This window comes from Galendromus occidentalis, unplaced genomic scaffold, assembly GCF_000255335.2.
Source record: "Galendromus occidentalis unplaced genomic scaffold, Mocc_1.1 scf7180000077497, whole genome shotgun sequence".
Taxonomy (NCBI): domain Eukaryota; kingdom Metazoa; phylum Arthropoda; class Arachnida; order Mesostigmata; family Phytoseiidae; genus Galendromus; species Galendromus occidentalis.
The window spans coordinates 1,019,217-1,043,944 of record NW_003805485.1 but is presented as its reverse complement, the minus strand read 5'-3'; the positions used below and the strand labels follow the sequence as shown (position 1 = coordinate 1,043,944).

At 51.8% G+C, this 24,728-nt stretch overlaps 1 protein-coding gene across 1 annotated transcript; it reads right to left on the bottom strand.

Moving 5' to 3' along the window:
• Positions 1-10,622: 10,622 nt before the first annotated feature.
• On the bottom strand, positions 10,623-11,957 carry rump (heterogeneous nuclear ribonucleoprotein rumpelstiltskin). Its single transcript, XM_018640731.1, has one exon. The coding sequence runs from the start codon at positions 11,955-11,957 to the stop codon at positions 10,623-10,625; it is 1,335 nt and encodes a 444-aa protein (XP_018496247.1).
• Positions 11,958-24,728: the final 12,771 nt, after the last annotated feature.

Here is a 24,728-nt window from a genome sequence, read left to right as displayed (position 1 = left end):
AATGGAGAGCACAAGCTTGCTCATTTCTTCTCGCTCTCCTCCGTGCGTTGACGGGTATATTCATTCCAATATTTGCCATCCAAAAGAGCATACAAATGATCAATATCTCCAGCTCATGGCTCGAATCAGCCGATTGTTCGAGGGTTGGCTCGCGAAGGGGAATAAGAATATTTTGACCCGGGCAATAGATCCCCGAAATGGCAGAGGTGGAGGACATCTCCCCAGGCCGGAAGCAATGTCTACATTCATAGCGGGCTCCAAATCGGACAGCGACTTATCGAACGTGGAAGCGCGACACGCCCGAATCCCCAGCTTGGAGCCATTTCCGGGAATGGCGATGCATCTCGATACCGATCATATGAGCTCAGGACGAGGACAATTATTAGAAACGAGCTCAGGAAACAAGATCAGTTAGTAACCGCGGGCGGGTTTAAGGACTCGGAGCCCGTCTCGGACAGGAGCCGCCCAAGGGGAGTCGAATCAGATTTCCGAGAAGCTCTGTCCCAGAACATACCTGGAGTTTCAGAAGTCGCGAGAAATTCAGCTTTCTCGAGTCTCATATCCCAAATCACCGTCATTGCACAGCCGCGCGAAAAATCATGAGAAGCTCCCCTGTAATAGAAGCCCCTCTCCAATAGTAGCCCATCTCCGATAGAAACCTCTATGCGAAGCGGTTTGAAATAGTCGAAGTCCGGGCTTGTATTGGGATATTTACGGTACCTAACCACCCAATTGGTGCGGATGCTGAGTGAGTACCTGCGAAACGGCTCCTGGTCAGAATCTAGGTAGTCTCGGAACGACTTCCGACACGACGCCCTCCAATATAGGGAAAAAGTCATCGTCGTCTGGCGGCGAGAAGCAGCAAAGTGGTGAAGACGCAATCGACGAAGATGCGATTGAGGAATTCTCCGTTTCCACAGTAAGGAGCAGGGCATCTGACGATGAGCGTGCTTGTTGTCACAATTCGGAGCCGATCAGGTCAGGACCGAGGACGTTCCCAACGAGAGAGCATCGCTCCTAAAGTTATAAATCATATGACCGAAGCGAGGCTCGTCCGTCGAAATTCACTGAATTCGAAGGTTGTCATGCTACTCCCGGCCCCATGACCAGACAGGCATGAGGAGAAGGCGAAAATTCCGATATCGGGAACCGATTCCCTCTCGCGAAGATTTCTCGTTAACTCCTCGGGAATGTTTCTGCATGCGCTCGGAATCGGAATTCATCATGGGGTCGATCGTTACCTCGTCTCCCCGGTCCCCATTCGCCAACCGGTCGAGCATATTGAATCGCCGTCCAGGGGTTCTCAATCAACTCTGTTATCCGAATCCACAAAACAATACATGACAACCTTCGAATAACACTCTGCTTCGACGAGGCTGATGAAGGAATGCGAACTTGCAGGTCTGGAACGAATTCAATAAACTCATCCTATGGAGTCTTGTATTGAGTCGAGTTACCTGTATCAGGGAGGGCGGCTAAATCCAGTTCGTTCGTTTCAATCAGACGTGAATCGGGTGATTACCATGGGATTCCCCTTTGGAATGATCTTACCGACAACTGGAAGGAGCCCATGATTAGCGGCTCCATCTTCTTAGATCTCGAACGAGCGCGGACCCCAAGTAATCGATAGCGGTACGGCAGATCCTCGAATCGGTTGCACGCATTGTGTGCGGAAGGGGAGCTGGCATTTCCCCTTCGTACCCTCGCTCACAGGCAGAGGCGTCTGTGGGCGGACGCGGTGGTGAGAAGGCCACATACATTATCCTTCCTGGGTTTTCGGCAGCTATGGAGGAGCATGGGGACTGGGAAGGTTGACTTCCGGAGTACCAACACGGACTCAATGTATTCGGAATGATTACTCTGAGACTCTGCCGAAGTCTTTATGAGAGCTCGTCTTGTTCTTTTCTCAAAAGGCCTTCAATATTTGAGACTTCAGTACATTTCTGATCAGGGGAAGTGTCCATTCACCGAAGACTCGTCCAAATATACGCGTTCGTGCGCTCTGGTCTGAATTCACCTCTATCAGTACATTGAATCCTCGAACCCTGTGCGACCCGTTTTCCGTAAGAGGAGGCGGACGTAACTTTTCGGAATGAGGAGTCATACGAGTCGGATAACTCGCTTAGTCCCCCCTCCCCTCCTCGTCGCAACACGATCTGATACGATCGCTACCAGGCGCTTCCGTGCCGCTCCTCCTGTCCGAGGACAAAGAAGCAGCATGAGAAAAGAAGGAACTACAGCACGAAGTCAAACAAGCGATCCATTCGCTCATTCACTCGCAAGTTTCCAAAGCTTCTCAGAACAAGCTTGTGAAATCCAGTTTTTCGAACAATGGTCCGCTTCCGGAATGCTGGGGCGGTGGCGACGCAGTGTCGGGGAAGACACCACGGAAGCTTCAAGAGTTGCGTCGTTGCCCATCAGTCCGGAACTCCTCGAGACGCGCGACTCCAATCTGATAGATGTTCGAGGTCCTGGATCCGAACTTAAGCTCTGCGATCAGGCGGACGGACAGCGCGATCCAAACGCATATCGCCAGATGAACTTTCCTCGAGAACTTCACGAGACCCATCGTCTTCCGGATCCTGATTCCCGAGAGCCTTCGGGGGGCAACTTGTCCATTTTACGGTAGTTACGGCAGAACGCTCCGCGGGACAAGTCCCAGTAGACAAAGGGAACAGCATTGGGTGGGGAATCCTTCGCCACGTGTTCGTTTCGGAGCTTTTTTCTCAGCCTTTGTGGCCGTCGAGTTCTGACGCGGATGCCAGTCTCGTCTTGCCATAGATGATGTTCGAGGCTCGTCGCCGACGTTGACGCCACAAGTAGTGGAAGGTAGAAGGCGCAGCTTTTTCCTCATCGAGGTCGCCGTGCGAGGCGTTCTCCTCACCTTCTTCTGACGAGCGACTGCGGAACAATAAGGCGTTTAATGATTGCAGTGCCTGGCACCCTCAACACAACGCCTCATTACGGAGTCCCTGAGGAGCTTCATCATCTTCACTAATTCTCTGACTTCATCCTGTCCTCGGGCCGAGATCATTCTAGAGCCCACAGTAGTCATTATCGGTCCCGTTTCCCTCACGTTCGACGCAAGGGCTGACTGGAGCTCGGCCTGTAAAGCTCTTGTTGAACGATTGGCGCACAAAAATTAATCAGCCAAGACGAGGACTTGCGCTCGTCGACCCGGCTTCACTACGACGATCATAGATAGCTCGAAATCTGCCGCTTCATCCCTCAAAGACCGCAATCTTGTTCGACCCTGGTCTGGGACCTGAGCATCGATCAATGAGCTGCCGGATCATTCAACTGATGAATCTTCTGCTGCAACTCGACAAGTGTGGGGCATCTTCGGATAATCAGGGAGACAAGCAGGGCGACGAACGTCTAACGCGGTTCTCACCCTTGGCGATCATCATCTGGTCTTGGTGGCTCATCTCAGCCCGAGTTCCGGAGCCGCTTCTGAATCGGGCTCCGAGTGAATTTCCCCGTATAGGAAACTGCGCTGAGGAGCCCAATAAGGTGTCAGCGGCTCAAAAAGGTTTTCAAGAATCGAGGAGTGAGCATGAGGAGGATAAAAGGGGGGATAAAAGCGGGGATAAAAGCAGTGAAAACCAGCGGAACTCTCGGGTAGAAACAGGCTTCAAAAAAATTGGGCTTGAACCGACAAAGAACATCAAAGTTCTCCGCGAGAAGAGTTTTCTGGACCCTCCCATCGAGTTGTGAGCAGAAGATAATGAGACGATTCGTCACCGAATGTTTCCAAAGACTTTTGCTCCTTTTCATCTTGGGATTACGGAAACCTTTGTGAGGAATGGTGTTCCTAGTTGACGGTCTGGAAGAGGCGAAGCTGAAGCTTCGGAAAAATCCTGAAAGGCATCAATAAACGCGGACCCATGACCCTGACCCTCAAACAGGAGAAAGAGACTCCAATTTTCGTTGCCGCTGACCGTATGCGGGGAATCGTAATTCCTTCGAGAGAGACCGCTTTCCGGCATCCCCGAGCTCGCTTTGGAACCAGTCATTCACAGAAGCCTCTCCCCAAGCGAGGTTGAGGCTCTCTGTTTCGGGAACAGCTAGAAATCGAGGAGAGAGAGGAGATTCGTATAGCGAGATATCTCCACAAATCTTTTCATCAATGATTCCGGCCGGGAATAAGCGAAAGACCTGAACCTTCGTCGGAGCTCGTCGCGACGATTCTATGGCGATTTCGTCATCGGACATGGAATCAGTCCGACGCGATAAGGTCAGAAGCCGGGGCTCTTCAATGTTATCCGGGTGATATTGAAGGACCTACCTCGATGCCGTTCTTTCGGAACGCTTGTCGAAGCGACCAATGTCCTGCTTGATGCGTCGATTCTATTGTGGAAAAAGGAATTAGAGCGATCCGAGCCTGCTGCTGTTCGCCCCGCACGCCAGCTGTGAGGTGATATGACACTCAATAAGCCTAAGCTTGAGTACGATCAAAATCTGAAACTCGTGTTACTTTCGTTCATAAACGAAAGACTGGAGAGGATTTCGACCGTTCCACTCACAATGCAAGCGATACCATCCAGAAGCGTAGAGGGTTTTTCCGGAATCTCCTGCGATCAATCCACCCATGCTTCAGGTAAATGTGATGCGTAATTCCGCTCTTTCGACGCCTAATGAGCACTTCAGAGAAAACTATCAGTATCGGATGCAAACTCGGAAGCTTGCTTCGGTAAGTGATTTGTTTGTGGGCCGCGTATATCATCACGGAAATGTATGGTCGTCCCACAACAGGGCTCATGAATAAACCCAACAACTCGCCGCTGTCCGCGACTGCCGACAGGGCAGGCCGTTCGCTATAAACCGAAATTATGGTTCTCGGCCTCGATTTATTAGTTTTTTATGCTTTTTTCCTAGACCTCCGCTGGAACGAACCTCAGATATTCTTTCGGGTTCCTCCACTTCTTGGCCCTCTCCGAGAGGTCCTCCTCGCATCGCGGTGGAGATGGTGGAAATCGAAGGCGTTCGGGTGAGAATTTTGTCCGAATCTGTGCTTCTTTCTCGAAGGGGCTTTCGTTCGGAGCGATCCTGGAACGAGCGGGATCCCCGGTCGAGACGTCCTCGGGAGACGTCATCAGACGAGTATGGTCCGAAGTACAGGTCTCCAACTCACAGGTGTCCTCTTCTCTAAGCCCCTTGACATGCCCACGAAGGATGGTCCGTTGAGTGTTGAGTAGTCGGTCCATTTTCCCCGAGCAACCCCGGTTCAGGCTCGTTATGCAGAACACCACTGAAACGGGCTGTATCTTGTACTGTGGAGCCTCGTCATTCCTGTCACTCGGGAGCTCCCCGGCTCGGCTTACCGATTGAGGGACGAAGGACATTCCAGTTTATTGACTGAGTCACGACGGATAGATGGATAGATGGATCGAGGTTCGGAGAAACACTTAAGCGCCCATTCCCTGCGACGCGCCGGGTTCCGAGAGCTGGTGAGCCGCTTCTCGGAGGAGAAGTGATCAGGGTTCGACTTCTCTCATGCCGTGAATCTGGGCCGGGATCGGAGTCTTGAAAATTATCAGCTTCGCGGCTCGATTCCCAGAGCAGACGCAAGAGCGGCGGTACGGCTTCCATCGAGAAGCCCGTCGGCCGATTCGGACAGGAAAATCCGGTGTTTTTTCGATCCGTTCCCCTGATGGAGCCCAGAGGGCACCCCGGAATCTATAACGTTCGTAAGTAGCGATCCAAACATATTTTCGTTCCACTACAAGCTCGACAAGGCGAGAGGCTTAAAATCTGAGGCAATGCTCTGTATCGAAGCTCGAACGTGTCGAAACTGAACGAAAACAAACCGTTGGTCGCTCATGTGATGACGGCGATATCTCGAGCCAGCGACAGAACCGCGGGCGAGCGCCCCCGGCACGCATGGGGTTCTTTCTCTCGAAATCTGTATCCTAAGCTACGAGGCCCCAATTATGAAGCTATAGAGTCGGACCGCTAACAGAGATCCCGACCGAGACACTCCCTTCATTATTAATGACGACGGACGCTATAAATCCTATCGAGGCACGTCGTAGAAGTCTTCATCTCTGCAACGCCGCGCATCGAAAGGCCTCTCTAGCGGAACGAGTGTTCTGAAATCGAGGCTCGCATGGAGAAATAAACGAGTCCTCGCATAGTAGGTACTACACGATAGAAGGAAAGAGCGTTGAGGCTCCCAGGCTACTTTTGAGTCACGTCGGGAAGACGGCTCCTCACGCCATTACTCCTCATCTAAACGAAGCCACCCCTCGATAAGCTCCTCGAGTGATTTCGACGCCCTGTCTCGGCATCGTTTTTGACGTATCGCTGCGACCTTGCTCTCGGAGCTTTGTTTCTCGGTCTTGCTTTGACAAACGGTTGGGTCATCGTATGAGAGCTCGGCGTTCACGGCTTCAAAGCTGTCGGCCCACTCTCGACTCACATCGAGAAGACGAGTGGACAAACGTAGACGTGCCTCAGAGGGCAGGACTTTCGCTGAAGGCTTTGTACGTGAGGTCGAGCAGCTAAAAACCGCCTGTGTTCTGATGGTCTCAAGGAAACATTCTGAACGTTTCCTACACAAATGGTCCGACCGCAAACTTACCCATCTGCCTCCATCTCTGACTTGAATGACGAGCGGTCCGCATATATGACCGCAAGATCCAGCGATTTAGCGAGCCGAGGGAAGCCCCGGCGGACACGAATCCGGCGGGCTGAATGATTTCGAGGGCATCAGTTGTCGATTATTATAGGACTCCTGTTCACTTTGCAGGTTTCATCGGAGCGATCGCAAGCCTTCAGGCTCAAAGCCGACGGGATCCTCACGAGCTCGCTACTTCCGCGGCATCACTCCCGTACAAGCGCGCTTATCGAATAGGCGGAAAACCGAAGTCGTCGCTCAGGATCGGCGGGAGTCGATCTCGTTCCGCCGAACGACAGGTTTAGCAGCTCTCGTTGACATCACTAACGAAGCTCAAAAAGGCCGTGAGCGGTCGAACGCGAGCTGTCACAAATTTTTGCCTGCTTGAAAAACGTATATTCAGCGTCGGGAAGGGGATTGCTCCGCTTGGATCTGAAACCTGCCAGATCCGAATCCCAGGGAGAGCTTGAGAAGGGAGTCGCTTGGAAAATTTCAATTAGGGCGATTTCAGGCTCCGAGCAAACATTTTATTCGCGAGAATGATTCCGAAAATCGAGCCCTAGGCCCCAGACGACAATCAATTCTGGAGACAGCAGAGGCTCATACGTCAAGTGTTCGCTCGCAGCAGAATAAACTTCCCTCTCGATGGATTTGGCTCCCAGATGTCGTGTTCGACCCTCTGGAACTTCAAGTCGAGCACTCATTCATCGGAAGGAGCCATTTAACGCTAGAAAAACGACCAGATTTTGTCGAGAGCTATGAATAGATTCCTTTCCATTCCGTATTCGTGATTCTCATTCGTCGACCTTCTCTCTACTTCCACGGACAAATGTCGACGGAATATTTCAGCGAGTCATTTCGGTATCCCTGAAAAACTTCCTCTCGCTCGCTCGTTGCTCGGCGAGCATAGCTTCGCACCGTCCCCAGCCTAGCCAATGAGCACTCACGATACTTGAATCCAGCAGCCCCTTCGAGAGAAAGGCATTTCCGTCTCTAACCTGGTAGTCCTCGAGAGTATAACTCTCCGATTACTGCTTGACGGAATACCTAATTCTCTGAATTTACTTGACTCACTGGAACTTCCCGTCCTTAGTCTCCTCGGAAAACCACCGGTCCGCTGTATCTGGAACGTCTGCGTCCCATTGAGAAGCGGCCTGCAGTGGATGCCTGAGATATTTCAAAGGAGTCGGGTCTCATTCCATGAGATCAGATTCCTCGTGCCCGACATACTTGCCGTCTATTTACATCGCCTCTCTGGGAGAGTTCTTGTTTTCTTCAACATTGCTCTTGAATTTCTCCATCTACGACAAATCAAGACTAACCGATGTGATTCGCAGCTGAAGCCCTCTCTGATGAGGCCGATCAAGATGTTCGAGCCAGGGCCGACCCGTAGTGGCGCAAATTTAAATTCGAGAGACAGAATACATATAGAACTTGCGAGTTTTTCCCAGTTCTGCATACGAGCTCCGCGACCTCAGCTTAGGAAGTCGAGGCGTGTTTCCTACGGTATCCGCCTGCGACAGTGGGGCCTTTTCCCGGGCTGCTTCCGGACCTCATCTTGCTGATGAGTTATCCACTGACTCGAGTCTCGAGTCGCTTCTTCCCACCCAATAGACCAGACTGTCACTCGGGAGATTGCAAGTGGATAATAAGGTTCCCGTTTAATCCCTAGCTGAAATCACTCGATCTATTCTTGGCTAGATTCTAATTCCTGTTTCGAGTCTCGATAAGCGCATCTTGTATTGTAGGCAATGCGAGCACTTCGAGGCTCCTAGATCGTGGGGCTTGGCAGGCGATGAAGATAAAATACCTACCTAATTTTTCGTTGAACGAAGAGAATAGAGACAGAGAATGAGGGAAACTTTCACCTCTGGGCAGAGCCTCTGGGGACTGATGAACTACACGAGCACGAAAATCAAAAGCAAATCGCGGTCCTCGAAGAAAACATGAAATTCTTTAGGACGGCGGTCTGGAGGCTATCCCTCGATAGGATGACAGGCTCGAGTTATCGAATCCTTGACGTTGAGGAGATCTGAGGCATCCAGAATTTTTATCGCGCCTATCCGAACCTAACGAAATGACCATATTCAGTCGAAACAAGGAATTGACACCGATGCCGTGGGGTGATCTTCGATCATTCTGTCGACAAGCGAATCCTAGGAACTCTGCCGATGGACCACGGAAACGGGACGTCTGAACGGGAGCCGGTGGAGACGATGCCTGTTGAAGCGGGGGCGAAATAATAGCTGCTGCTTGAGCTCGCGATAGCTCACGGTAAGGGTTAGGAAAGGAAGTAACAGTGGCAAGTGGGCAAAAATCGACTTCATAAAAACTCGAACTTGGCCGATTGACAGGCTGCGAGGCGTACCCCCTCTACAGCGACTCATCTGCTTCATTCGATGAGCTAGGCAAGCGAAGAGCTGAAGCCGTTTGAATGGAGCAATATCTATACGAAACGGAAAACTGAACCAGAAACGGAGAGCAATAAAGCGGGCGACCAGATCATCTCACTTGTCCCAGTAATGGGTCATTGCGTTTCGGCTTCCAATGTCTCATCCAGTGGTGCACGAGCCGTCAGTGTTCCCGATGAAGGTCTACAATACAATACGGTCGGCCTACGATAGAGCCTCTTCTTCGTATCCTAATGACTGCTAGATACAGACACTAGTCTAATGAAAACAGTAACTGATGAAAAGCTTTCGCGACTGAGTGAGTCAGGTCGGTCTGGGCAGTGATGATAATAATTCATTCACGAGGATTTCTGGTGCTGGAAGGGTCGAAACCGTCCCATGGTCGAACAAGAGCCTCCATGCGGAGAGCGACATCCTACGATATGGGGAGGAGGCAATATTTCGCACACAATATAATCTGGATGTGTCGCTTAGTGAAGTTGGCTCGCGCAAATAATAGCAGACGATTTCAGGGTTGAGGCAATCGTTCTTGGACGATTCTCGCTCTTCCTCTTCGTTTGCTTAGCCAGGAGCGATGGAACCTGAAACTCTCTTCCCAAGACCGATTCATTTATCTGCTGAAACCTACCAAAAAGCTTCCCGGAATCGAATTCAGTTCCCATACATAATCCGTATCCACTTTAATGATCGGCTCTGCAAAGCGTGTTTCTTCGCCTGATATTCGACCTCGGAGAGCCGCCGGCGATAAGAACTAGGACAACGGGATGATAGCGTTTGATCCGATTAGGCCAAGCTCCGCTAATTCATGGCTTATTCGGCTTGGTATCGATTCCTCAGCTAGAAGTGTCTTCGGGAATAAGGCGCTCTCGAGCGTGATATTCATAGAGACGGAAACCGAGCGCCCGAGGCGAATCATGTGGCGTGGGAGCTGGGACGACGCGACGGTGCGCTCATGTGATTATCTCCTCCTGTCCCGAGATGCATGGCTCGGATGAGCACGGGGATCCTCCTAAGAAGGTTTCTCGCGCAGAGGTGGGTAGTTTCTCCGTCATCTAGTTTTTTATGCCTACTCAGAGAAAAAAAAGAGCGCGTCGTTTGGATTTCGCAAGGGTTATGGGTACCCATTTATTCACTTTCAAACTCTCATTCAGAAGGACCTGAGCATGTATTTGGGTTAGCCGTGACATTCTGGAGAATTTCTCACTTTTGCTTTGGAGGTCGGAAAGAAGGCTAATTACACAGGATTCGTTCTGGAGTAATCGATTCAGTTTACATTGTCGATGAATCCCGCTGCGGACTCTCAACCCGGGAACTTTCCCGTCATCCGCATCAATAATTGACGGAATGATAGCATACATGTGCAGTGGAAGGTGACAACCCGAATTTTTTTCGTTTCAATCCAAGCAATATTTTCCGAAGAGGATCAAGGATGACAGGAATATTTTGTCGAATACGATATCGAATCCACCGATGGGTTCAATGAGAGAACAGGAGGAATGGAGTCCGCCGAGATCGCTTCGTCTTCTTCACGGTATCGCCAGCAGCATCGATGCCGAATACTTCCGCACCTCTAGGAATTTCGGGATCAATTTCTAGTATCTCCACTTGCTTCCGTCATCTTCGTATTTCGCAGCGTTGCCGTTTCCAGCGCTCATATCGTCGTACTTTCCTCCCATCCCACCTCCCATTCCCAAGCCGCCATGAGCACCCATGTTCCCGCTTCCTAAGCCGCCTCCACCCATCCCACCTCCCCCGGCAAAGCTACTCCCAAGACCTCCGCCCATATTGCTTCCCCCCAGACCCATGGATGCCAAGCTACCACCCATGGAAGTGCTCAAGTTGTTCCCACCTGGAACCATTCCACCCCCACCTTGGTTCGAGCCGCCGAACATTCCTGCCCCGCTTTGACCCGCCAGGGAGCCGAGCACTGTAGACAGAGCCGCAAGCGCAGCCGGAGCCGCGTTCGGGTTACCCAAACCCACGAGATTGGCCATCGGATTTCCAGACACTGGTGGCACGGGCGCCGGTGCGGGAGGGGCGGGCGTCGGGTTGGACCCGCCGCTACCCACGGGGGGGAAATCTCTTGGAAGTCGTAGAGGAGCCCCACCAGGTCCGAGCCCCTTGCCCACACCTTCGAGGCCAGGGGGGAGTTTGAGATCATCGCTATCCTTACGGTCCATGCGAATGGCGATCGGTCGGCCGTGGAAAATCTGTCTGTTGAGCATCGAGATGGCCTGGACAGCTTCGATCGGATGGTCGAGTTCAACGGTGGCGTTGCCTTTTGAGTTTCCGTCCTTATCCACGTACAACTCGACGTCGAGAACTCGACCACACAACTTGAACAGCCTTTTCAAATCACCTCTAGTCACTTTGTAGTCAAGATTAGCGATGAAAAGCTTGTTGGTGAGCGGGAGATCGATGCCGAGCGAATCGAGGAACTTTGGAGATAGTCCGTAAGTGTTGAACGAACCCGAAACGGACCCTACATGGTTGCTGCCATAGTCTCGTTGAGGGGATCGCTCCCTTCTCGGAGGCGACCGATCTCGGCCGTGTCCAATGGACTCGCGGTCTTTCTGACCACCACGTCCGCCACGCGTTGTGACCACACGTCCCGTCGAGTCTCGCTCGACGTCGTAATCCTCTTTGACAACCAGGAAACGGCCGTTCAATTCGAAACGGTGGAGCTTTTCAATGGCCTTCTTGGTAGCTTCGGAGTCCTTGAACTCCACGATCCCACAACCTCGGAACTTGCCGTCGGTGTCTTCGAAGTACCTTACGAACGAAACGGAATTCTCGCCGCATTCGCGTTTGAACAGGTCTTTGAGCTCGGTCCACTTCATATCGAAAGGGATATTCGCCACATAAACTCTTCGTTCGCACGGAGCCCTCAGCTGAATCGGTGATCGAGAGCGGTCCCGGTGAGCCATATCCGGTGCCGAAATTCAACGGACGGACGGACAGACGTCGACGATACACAGCGAGTTGGAGGAGAGCCGATCGATCTACGGAAATCTCTACAGCTTGAAGTCCCTTGGAAGCACAACAATTGGACAACGATCGCCTGGAGCTGAAACGCAATGTATCGTTTTTTTCAAAATCAACCGACGGATATTCTCAGCCTTATACGGACACTAGAACATAGCGACGAAACGAACGAAGAGAGATATCATCCACCGCTGTTCCGCCACAGACAGCGAGAACAAGAAGAATGATAATAATCTCTGCCAATCGAAGTCTCGGAGACGCCGACGACTTGAATGAAAAGATTCGGTGAGCCTCAGATACGGATCCTAACAGCGAAGGAGAAGCCCGTGTGACCCCGCGATCGGAAAAGCAGCGTCAAATTCAAATCGACTTCCACAAATCGATGCACGTCGTCGGAAACAGAGAGAATTTGGTCATCAGAGAGAGCTCGCGTTGAGAATTCCGCATGGAGGTGAAATTATTGACTGGGTAGTATTCGAAGGAGATTCCGCATACTCCCACAACGGCTATCCACCGGAACAACGAGGGTTTTGACCAGAGAGTCGAATTTGGCCTGGGACAGGTGGAAGAATCGATGACGCCGTGATCTACGAGCCCGGAAACACGGTAACTCGAAGAAGCGTTTTTTTTAACTCAGAGATTGAAAACCTCGGCCAACTAGGCCAACAAGCCCCCGCCAGGAAAGAGACTTTCTCCCGCTCTTTTTCCTCGCCAGGGGGCTCAGCGATGAGGAGAGCGCTTCGGCGGTCTTCGCAACAGATACAGTCAGCTAATTCGACCGGCTATCGAGGCTATCCGGGAGAATGACGCGGAGGCTCGACCGATAAATATTCCCGAGTTGCTCAGCGAGCCATCGATAGAGAATCGAGCTGGCCTGACGCCCAAAACCCTCGGTGAAAGTTCTCTACAAGGAAGGAAATAATTCCGAATGTTCGATCGAGGATCTCCCTCCGGAAAAGATCTCAAGTTTAGACTTCACGTGGCTTATTTTCACTGCAAACTTACCGGAGGCACCGGGAGACGCAGACGCTTCCACGGTAGATGAATCTCGAGACTCGCGTTCGTCGCTCCGCCGCTTTTTTTCTGGCGGAAACGAGCAACTCGGAAGATTCAACGATTTTTCGGATACCGGAGACAAGGTGAAGCGCGAACGCAGAGCAGCGCTACCAAGCGTCAAACCTTTGATAACACACGAAGCCTGGGCACACTCATCTTAGTAGTAGTGGCGGCGGCGACTTTGTTTACAAAATAATCAGTCGAAAGATTTCGTCTGCTCTCTCCTGCGTACGAGACAATCTTGGAGTCCAGCTAATAGTCGGCAGGATCGCCACAAGAAGACCCCATGCTCGATGACGTGCATAGAATGCTGCTTCTGTGGGCCTTGGAACGCCTACGAAGATTACGCACGGAATCGGGGTTATTCCTTCAGTGAGAGAGTAGGCTAGCGGAAAGCCCGCCACGCCAGAGATCAGGCGCCACTTTTCAAAACTGAATCAGAGGATTGAGGCGAGACGTTAGTTCCGGATTTTGGGATAGGGTAAGCGAGGTCCGCCTTCTTATTCTCAACGGATGCATTGCGGCCGCAGACTTTCCCCCGACGGAGATGACTTTTTCTCACCTGAGCCCTCGGAAACTCTCTACCCTCTTTCCGGGGTCATTTTATAGAGATTTCGCCGGTAAGCTCTGCCTGCTCAATACTTCCTTGAGGAGCGGGCTGGGCAGGGAGGAGGTATTTCTTCGGAATTTTAGACGGATGGCTGAAAAAGCGCTCTAATTTTATCCCAGGTTCTCAATAATGTCAATCGGGAGTCCCCCCGGATTTACCCGACGACGTGGCGCTTACGCAGCATAATGGGAAGGTGATGAGCTCCTTTATTCAATCTCAATGGGAAACACCTCAATCGCCTACATCGAGCAGAACTCCTCTGGTAAGTCGGCCTGAAGGAAGTCGGGCGAGCAGACACCGAGACGAGTCTCACCACCTAGTCCCGTGAAACCCGGAATCCGCGAATTCCCAAACTCGGGCTCGCCGCCGCCACTGGTTCATCGGAAGAACGCCGACACAGCGGCGGATCTTGATAGGTACGTTTGAGATGTTCGCCCCCTCTTCAGCTTGATTCCAAGCCGGATCAAATGTCGCCGGAATTCTCGGTTCCCCACTGTCATCCAGGAAGCGTCGACTACTTCAATGACCGAGAGGGGAATTCCGTCTCCTCTTGAACCGACCGCGACGATGTCGAGCAAAGACAGTGTTCAATCTACTCGTTTCGCGACTCCCGCAGGTTGCAGTCGTAAACCCGAGAGGATCGAGCAACTCGTTGCGAGGGCTGACAGCGTGCGAGACAATGTTTCACGATTGCGCGACCCAATTGCTTCCTCCACAGCGGAGCGTCGCGAGGGAGCGGGAAGACGGATTCGAGACAGAGGCGACGACGAGCTCGGAACGGCCGCCTCTCTACGGATTCGGCAAGAATGTATGAGTTCAGCGGCGACGCTCATACCGCGGATGGAGCCAGATAAAACCGAGGAGGGGAACACGGGAAGCCAACTCGAGATCCCTTCCCTGAATAACTGCAATAGGTGCTCGCGACTCGGCGCCATCCGTTCCCTATTGTTTTGTATCAAAGAGATTCGAAGCATAGTCCAAAGGAAGAGAGATGCGACCGTGATGAACGGAACTGTTCCGGGAAACGCTGCGGACCCGGGCATGGCGATGATTATGCCTGCGGCGTCTCATGAATATCGAATACATATTACCTCAGGACCCTCCATTCGACGGCTCATTTCGAATTTTGGCTGAGACGGACGTATCCGCCATTCATGTTGGGGACGGAGAGCTCAGAGTGCTTCAGGTCCAATCATTGCTGTGGGGAGAATGTCTGAAGCTCACACCATTCGAGTACGGAACCCGTTTCCTCGCACGAACCTCAACGTGAGACGCACTGGCTCGGAGCAAACAGCTGTTGCTTCCCTTTGGACAGGTGATTTCGTTGATGAAGACGACCAGCGATGACCCGCGGGCAACGAGCTGACCGTATCAAGTTTCTCCTCATGGGGCGCTGACCACCGTCAAAAATGAGACGAGTCTGCAGAATGCTCACTGGACCACATCAGAGTCGATGTAAGCCGCGGTTAATCTATTTCACGGATCGCTCGCTTTTGTTTCCGCGAGACGCGAACTTCTTGTCGAGCATCATTATTTCGTATTTGCACGGATAATCACTACCCGGAGCTTCATGGGTGCTTCCAGCCACATCATCAGGACTTCGCAATTCACCGTAGAGCGTCGTTGAAATGATCGCTTATCACATATCGTCGAGAGACAATATTCCTTTTTCACCTCCAATCGTTTCTCGAAATTCCCATGCGCACTTCGAGGAGCTAAATTATCTCAGGAGCATGGGAGTCGTCTCTCGATGTCATCACGACAAGCCACACGCGTGAAAAATAAATTCTTTCGAATATTCAAGCTCCTCGAGGGGGGTATCCATCGGGAGAAGTTCACTTCGCTCGCTCAGCCGACGACCCGAAAACTTGTGGTCTCGCGATCCAGCGAATCTTTCATCGAAACTCTCGAGTTTTCGAACATACTCGCCGCTTTGCTGAGTCGAAAAAGTCACGTCCGGATGTTTGTTCCGACTTGATAACCTTCAACGAGATCGAGTTTGGGGAAAAACTTTAAAAAATGTCACACGCCGAGTTCGTTTCCGCCTCTCTGAAGTCAACGAGACGTGAACATCTTCAAATACAGCGATGATGCTCTCTCTATCATGCGTCAACATCATAAGTGGACACGTTCACTCCATCCCCCGCGAGGACATTTTTGATTGAGTGAGTTGAGGATCTCGGTGGGTTCCTAAAAATTCTACGGAGCTTGAGGAGATGCCAATAGCTACTCACCACATGCAGCAGGGAGGCTCCATGTTGAAAACTTGTACGCTCTCGAGCTTCCCCATCCTTTTCGGGAGGACGACTCGAGCTTTTCGAGAGGTCAAAATGATTTCTGAGAAGACATGTCAACCGAAAGGCTTCGAGAGAAAAAGGGACCTCATTGAAAGCGAAATCCTCATTTGAAACCGGGAACGGTCTGAGGGGGATGCGGCGGGAAAAAGTGGAATAGAAGACCCGTCCCTCCCATTGGCATTCGAGCTCGACGAAAATTATATCGTCGAGTTCCTGAACAATGGCTGACAGCCGCCGCTGTGTGCGATGGTAATCTGTTTCAACTTTCATTTGGAGAACACGTTCTGCTCTTTTCAGCGTGGCTTAATTAAAGCCGATTCGAGTGATAACATCGAGAGGCGAGGTCGCGCTGTTCACCTCCTCTTCGTCGACGAGCGGAACCGAAGCAAGACCCGTAGAGCGCATCCCGGAGCTCTCGTTACCATACTCGTTGCCGCGGCGGCTGTCCTTGTTGCTTTGGTTCGGTTGTCGCTGAAGTAAGAGTCGCATTGAAGCCGGAAGCACTTTCTCTCGAGGAGATTTACAGCTGCCACATGCAGAGCTTCTTTGGTTCAGAGCGGTGGGGAGGGGAACTCAAGGAAAAAGAGACACACACCGGCGGAAGACTTGCTACGAGCCGCCACGCGGTCTGACCTCGCCATCCAACAGTCGAACCGTCCCTAGACGTGGAAAACGTCGCTGACGCTAAACGGGCGAGCTTGCATCTCAACATCAATTAGAAAACTTTTCTCATTCCGCTCTGGCACTCACTGACTGGCAACGACTGCTCCTGCACTGGAATAATTTATCGGAACCGCGGGTGCTGTCCGGGCGATTCCTCGGATAAGGTAATACTATGTCACGTGAGTTCTTCACATTTGGATTCGTTTCTGTTAGAAGGTCGTCTCATCTTCCTCCGCAATTAGTCGAAGAATCCCGAATACACACGTCCGCAGCGGAACTCCTCCACAAGAAACCACCCGGGGGCTGGGTTGGGAGGCAACGAGCGCAAGGGACTCACCGTATCGGGGTTCTGATGAATGGATTCACTAAATCCAGCTCCAGACTGAGTGGGCAGGTTACGGCTGAGCAGACTTTTCCTCGGGTATACCCGACCTTGATCAAGGGCACGTTCGAAATAAACTTACCGTTTGCCCGACCTCTTCAGCAGAATTCGATCTCGTAAACAACTTGTTCGCTCGGCGCATTGCGCCAACGAACATCCGAGGAACTCCTCTTCAATCTACTTCCACGTTCGAGACTTCGAAGCTTCGCCCTTTGTCGTATTTATCGACGAGAATGAATGATGGAGACAATCTCAAATCTGAGTGTTTTCTCCGGAATATTTCGGTTTGAATGAAATTGAGGAGTCGGGTTTCTCGGATAGTAGTATGTCTTTAATATGTCTTTCTCTCTCGCGAGAAGAGATCGTTGAGGTATGTATATTCTCGACGTGACTCCCCCCTTTACGGGCGGACGTATTGAGGGCACGAAGAGGTTGAACTCACGACTTGGATGTGGCTCCTGGAGCCTCATTCGTGCGTGGTCCGCGTACTCCATTATTCAAGCAGAGTATGTAAGTCTGCTCTCGGTCCCTTTCAAAAACTATGCATGTCGGATATCGAGTTCCCTTGTACCTCGTGAGAGCTACTCCGAGTCTGCTCATAACCTTGAGAACATTCGGATATTGGATGTCGTGTTCAGCCGTTCTCTTCATTTTTACATCCAGCGGAGTTGCTCTGGAAGACGTCAGCTGTAAAAAAGAAGGTCCTTGGAAACCGGCTCCTTAGGCTCAAAAGCAGACTGTAGCCCGTCGACTTCTGCGTCTGAGAGCGATTTCCGAACTGAGCATACATTGAGCCTGCCCGATCGGCCGTTCTCGGCATCGGGCTCCTCGGCCCGACTTCCCGGCCGGCCGCTGAAGCAAATCTGCGTTTTCGAGAGCGAATCATATATTTTTTTCGCACCCGAGCTTCAAGATCACGGCTATGAGCCTGGAGGTATTGCTTCCGGCGACGGATGCGGGGAGCAATGATTGTGCTCGGACGTATCAGAGCCGGAACCGGCACGTTATTTGGCCGGCAGCCACAATCGAACCCTCCTCTTGAAGACTTCTACAAGAGACCTCAAGCATCAAGCCCTGGAAAACCTGCGGGAAACGAAGGCTTCCGCCCCCACTGCAGATGCCTCTTGCCCGCTCCGGGGGCGTCAGGCCCAGGAGAAGAATTCACGAAGAAGCCCGTGAAGGCTATAGGCATTTTTCGCACGCGGAGACCTCGAGCTCCTGAGACCTCAAACGACTCGCCAGTGTCAGTCGCATGTTAGAAACCTGAACCTCGGGAATAACCCCGAGACATCGAGGCATACCACCCTCATCTAGTTTTGAAGCGCTTCTAAGTACGGGCTCTCGAAAACGCAATCATCCGGGGGAAACATCTCGCGGGATGCGGTTGTTTGATTTTTTCGTTTCGAGTGATTCATGACTCGTTCGAGTCGGTGAAGGGCTCGAATGAATAATTTTCGCTAACAGATGGAATTGAGGGAAACAGGCGATTCATCACGTCCTGCGCCCAAATCATCGCCGATGCACGCGGGAGGATGTACCTTTGTGGCGTTCTAGGATTCACTCATTCGAAAGGAAGCCAAATCCGTTCTGCGGTCAGCGAGTCGGTCATCAGATTATCACATGGAACACAGGCCTCGCTCTTGACAAGCCCATGGAGCCGCATACGCATTTTGCTTTTCCAGAAACCTACCCTGCCGGTTCCCCGAGGCGAGACGTTCGAAGGTCGGGAGGAACTATCACCTGCGAAGCAGAACTTTCTCTGCTCCGCGGCGCCATAAACCAATTGAGCCGGGAAGGGCTCCCTCAAGGTTTTCTGGTAATTTTCCCCACGTTCGGATGGCTTCCCTGAAGGGCTTTTTGAATTCTCGATACTAGCCAATCAGCTCCTACCATGAGGTAGTTCGCTGTGATGCGCAATGGTTTTCGCGAACCGCCAAAGAGACCGCTAGTTTCGAGCGCTCTCGACATTTGAATCATTCCATGGGGGGGACCCCTCCCGCGAAGTCAGAGTCGCTCTCCTGACCATCTAAAGTCGACGCGTTGAGTCAAGAATCTTTGTAACGCGGAACAATCAGGGAAGGGGTCGATCGACTGTCGAGCCGAACAAAATCTCACTACGCGCTCGCTTTTCAACGCAAATACGATGTACTCCGTGCTCGAGATTAAGAAGTCTAGAGCCTTGTAGCGGCGTACGACGCGGCAATACGAACGCAGTCACCATGGGAGCTCACCGTACGCGAGAACGTCTTACAGCCTGCGCGTGATAGACGCTGGAGGGTAGGTTGCCGCCGCGGAGGATACCCAGTTATCACTTCCACGGGAGACTCTCCCTGTTTCACGATGTCGAGCACGACCGACGTAAGCCTCCGAGGGCTTCCACTCGCCGATATCAACTTATTCCGGATCCGAGCACTCCATGCTCCACCCTCTCGTCCGGACTGCTTTATTTCGCCACCGATCGATCATGGTATCAGGGACCAGGTTCGCTCCACATGGGTGGCCATTGGCATGACCGGGAGGCTTGTTGAAGTTCGTTGGAAAATATCGACGTTCCTCCGCTCAGAAGGCTCCGAAGACTTATCTTTCTCAAGCGCCCACAATAGGCTTCTAGAATATGCTACGCCGCTCACAAAGAGAAAATTCTTTCCCTCCCGGCGATGACTATCGATCTCGGCGAACGGTTCGTTGGTTTCAAGACTGAAAAGCTTGCTCAGCGACACAAACGCTCCACATCCAATGATCCGGCACAGGAGCCAGCGAAAACCTTATTATTGAACTCATATACGGGGACCCCCTGGGGAAAGGAGGGGGATAGAGGCTGAGAGCTCGGCTGAGCCATTGGTCGTCATCACTCATTCGCTCGATTGAAATTTTTTCCCCCGGGAAGGATGCGATGCTGATCCGTGTGAAAACATTTCAGGCCATTCGGTTCGCTACAACTCCGGCCGCGCCGAGCTCTTGTTTGTGGATCTTTTTTTTGCACTCTCAGAACAACGCTGGCTGCAGAAAGAGGATTTGAAGAATCACGCTGCGAGGATTCTTTTAACTTTCTGATAAGGCACGTTCGTCACGTCAGCGGCTTGTTGTTAGCGAGTTTGTGTCGGCTCTGTCGATCCTATACCCATGGTGGAGCTTTGCGAAAAACAAGCCCCGGAGCATCCAGCCTCCTCTTGAGGCGGCCGCGGAAGGGGATGAAATTAATGAGAGAATCTGAGAGTTTGAGGCAAGGCAACCCAATAGCTCTGAGATACAATTCAATAAACTGTGACCCATCAGGGCCTGATTTTCTACGCTCCACCCGGACCCTTCCTTCGAGAGTGCATGCCATCCTGCTGAGAGAATAATTCCTAGATTGAAATGTTTATCAAAAGGAACAACGTTCGTTCCTCGCAACGGAAAAGTGTCACCTTGATTTTGAAGCTGAAAACATCAGGAGTAAGTAATCCAATGTTGTCGACATCTCCTGGGGGTCAACAATAGTAGAAAGCTTCGAAGAAGGCATCCGCTTGTGTGGCAGGACGATAAGAGATAGCCCCGTTCTCCTAGGATTCCGAGTTCCCCCTTCCTCCTCCAGGAGAGGATCGCTCATCGAGCTATCATATGGATTTGACATGACGAATTTGTGGCATGTCACGTTTCATTGTTCGGGAGTTTTCAAACGCATGTTGCCACAAAAGGAGAAAGAGGTCTCGAATGAACGTTCTCTGACTGTGGCTGAGGATAATGTGGAAACCGTAGCTCGGAACTTCCTCCAAATTCAGCCGGAGCTTTCGGGATAGTCGCCATGATCACGGTGGGCCACGATCACGGATATGTTCTCTGGAAAATATCGCCGGACAGTCTCCCTTTCTTTCCTCGCCGATTCCCAAGCATCCGCCTCGTGCACCGCGCTCGCAAGCCCAAAGACAAACCAGGGACGGGTTGCGCGTTCAGAGTCGTTGTATCTCTGTGCCCCTTCCGTGAGGCAACTCGATCGTATTCGTGCCGTCGGCATGCCACTTACGTAACTCGACTTTTGCTGACTCAGCTCAACAGGTGCATCGCTTCTGGGCACGGAGGACACGAAGACTATTTCGGAATTTGATGCTCTCAGAGATGCAGCTGCGTGTCTTCCGACCGGAAGACAGCCTCAGATGAAACGGATCACCGACCGAGGAACTGCATTGTGGAGTTCCGAGTCGACCCGGCGCGGCGTCGCTCACGCTGAATGGAATCCGAGAGAAGTGAATACGGCACTCCGCTGATGGCTCGGAAGTTGGGATTCCTTTGCATCTTGGTCGTAAGACATGATTCGCTGAGTGATTCGCGGAGTTTTCAATCTACAGAGCGTCCCACTCTGTACTCAGCATTGACATTAGAACGAAATCAAGCAAAGTCATCAGAAGGAAATTCTCGTTCCGCCTCGTTGACTTTTTTCAGGAAATGGTTCGTTCTTTCCATCGCCGCCCTGAGAGCCGTGGCTGGAGAACGAGGGAGCCGAGCGAGAAACAGAAAATCCGGGCGATGAGTCGGTCAGCCGGACAGACTCAGAGCCAAGATCCTGATTTGTCGGCTCTGAGTGACCGCACGGCAATTCGTCTGCGACAGTGGCAAGCGCGCTCGCCGTTTCGCAGCGGGGTATACGGAAGCTACATAAATGATTACATGCTCCCAGCAGTCATAAATATGCATCTGGGTTCGGTGGGGGAGTTTGGGGGAGTCCGGCTCGATTTTCAATGCGTTTTCGCAGCCACCGCATTTCTCGCTCAGCTCATCTCTCCGCGATTTCCTCGGCTGTCGGAAGAGGTCCGAACCCGCTCGGCAGTCACGATCGAATAGCTCTCACCTCCCGGAGATAAGGACGTCTCTTCATTCCTTGCAGTATCCCGATTCTCTCCGTTCGATCATTCTTTATTTCGACTGTTTCGAGATGTACTCTTCCAAACATTGCGTGAGCTCGCAACTAGTGCCTACGAGGCTCCCGCTTGCCGCAGCTGGAGATTCTCACGGCGTTTGACCGAAAACTTTCGCCCTCGGAGCGGGAAATATGGTTCTGTATTTCCCGGAGTCCTCCTCTATTCAGAGCGAATGACGATGCTGAGCGTGGAATTCCCTTCAGCCGGGAAGCGGCTGCCCTGAATTGATTCACGGACAACGATCGAAAATTCGACAGTTGCTCCAAGTTATCGGACCCTGATAGAGCATTCGGATCGCTGAGCTTGGTCACGGAAGCATTATTTCACCAAGCAAACACATGTTCCGTCAGAGGTTAAGCTCAGGAGCCTCAGGCGACTGCCACTCACTGAGGTGGAGCCTATTAGTTGACTTTCGTCAAATTGCGATCTCTGTTGTCGCAAGCGCATTGTTCGTCAGCGTCAACACTCGAAGCTTTTGCCACCGTCGAACACTGTTGCACGGGGGCCCCTGAGAGAACCCGATACTCTCGGAACGAAACTTGCGGGGAATGTGACGTAGGATACGTTTTTGCCCCCGCTGGTGCGAAGCGGATGACGGATCTCGAAACCACAGCAGCGAGGGTGAAGTCATCCCTCTAATAATCGTGTCGGATCCCCGAACCTTTGTCACACGGTCTAATGAGCTACAGTTCCATTCGACTCTTGTGCTCTCAAAATGGCGATCTCTCCCTCCAGCTCTCAACGGAGCGGCTTCACTCTCATGCTCCTAAGGGGCGATTCTACCACCAACATTGTTCTAGAGGTCGAATCTGTCAAACGGCTCCTCGGTGCAAGTCCGGGATAAAGCAGGAGTGATATTCAATGACGCATGTCCCTTGATACGCTAGTGACGGTCGTTAGAAGTGATAAGAGATGGAATCGTCGCCGGCATATAATAATCATGGGGAGAATTAGTCGTCGTGTGAGATTTCGAGCTTCGGCAATCTCTACGCAAGATCGATTCAGTGGCCATTTATTCCATCGGAATCCGATGCTGAGCGCGAGCTTTTCTTTCGCCGCGCCGTGCAGCCGTAGTTTCATTCTCGACGCTAATTATCTTGCTAACGAAGGTCAGACGTTGACAAACATGTCCGGTCGAGCACGAATATCGCAGGCGATCCGATTGCACCCTCGGTCCGATTCGCAGAATGCTTGCAGAACTAAATTCTGACCCAGAATTCAGCAACCCTATCGGGCTTTACTCAAAGCTATTCCCTTTTTCGGGGGTTTCGTTCCGATTATGCGAAGCGGGGCTTGACTCACACTCAGTCAGACTCCGGGAACATGCTCCGAGGTCCCATCGCTCGGGTGCTCCCACTGGAACTGTGTCACAACGGCCGCGGAAATCGGAGCCCAATAGAAAAAAGGTCGATCCCTCACGATCTCAAGCTATTCAAATTCAATCACGGACCGCCAAGTTCTTCTCTGACACAAGAACGTATTCTGGGTGAATACCGGCTTGGCTCCCAGCCAAACCCACCCAATTTTTCTAAAATGAATCTGCCAAATCTGCATTCCGCTCAACTATGTTGATGATTCTCTCCGGGAATCCTTCTGTGACTTCCGGAATTTGGAAGGCTACGACGCCGCACCTCGAGCCGCCTCCGCTGCTGCGATCGAAGGGTCCATTCCATATACTCCCTCCTCTCGGGGCGGGATCCGAGGGAACTTTTCTTATCCCTCTATTGCATGTCGGATAGGATCTAGTGGATAGACAGACGAGCATAGGACCGGATGTCCATCGAGTATGTTCGGCGTGGTAGATGCATGGTTTCCGAGGCTCCCTGGAAGATGAAGTAGACTACCGTCAATTCCACCGCTCACTCATTTGCCGGAAAGCTCGGTGCAGGCAGCCGGCGTGCTTTCCCAGAAACGCGGACATGGCGTGCGCCGTTCGGATAGCGTTTCGGTATCTCCCGAAACATGGTTGGGCTCGAGAGACGGGCATCTGCGAAAAATGCATGGATACCGATGTGACGAGGCGTGACTCTGTATGAGCATCATTTGGCGAACTTTATGCATCTTTGAAGCCTCTCTGCCGGTATCCCGTCTGCCTCTATCTCGCTGTCTTCCCTAGGACGGAGCCGAAAAAACCTCCGTGACCTCACAAAATGCGAGAGATGTGGAATACGTGGATGTGACAGCCTTCAAATGCTCGCTATGCAAATCGCTTCCATTCATCGACCCATCCTAATACATACATTCTCGACAACTGAATTTTCCCCCGCGTAGTCTCGCATTCACGAGGTCTTTGTTGGTACGTTTGACCGTACGCGATACGGAATAGAGATGAGATCAACAACGTCTTTGCGAGTTCGGCTTCCTGGTCGTAGGTCCAGCGGAGAGTTTTGCCCTTCATACTTGTTCATGTAAATTCCGAATCATGTAAATTCTACGATACAGTGCACAACAATACAACCGACTTGGCGCTCAGGGCTGTTTCAGAGACTCAGACTCGCTTCGCTCCAATGTGGAGAGAATACGGGACTTCGTTGAATGCTAACCGGGCCTCGGGAGGACCAAAAACTCCCGACAGGTAGTGTCGTCATGACACTACCGCGATTGGACGTGAAACGTCTGTCCAATGATCTTTTGCAATGCCGATCAAAAGAGTAAAAAAAGTAGCGATGATACAATCCGAGCTCTGAACAGCTTACGTCAATGGTGGACCGACGAAGGTCCAGACACGAACGAGGGATTGAGGATGCAAGCGTCGACACCCATTGTTGCCGAAGGGAACGATTCTATCGAGTTACGTGTTTGATGCGGGG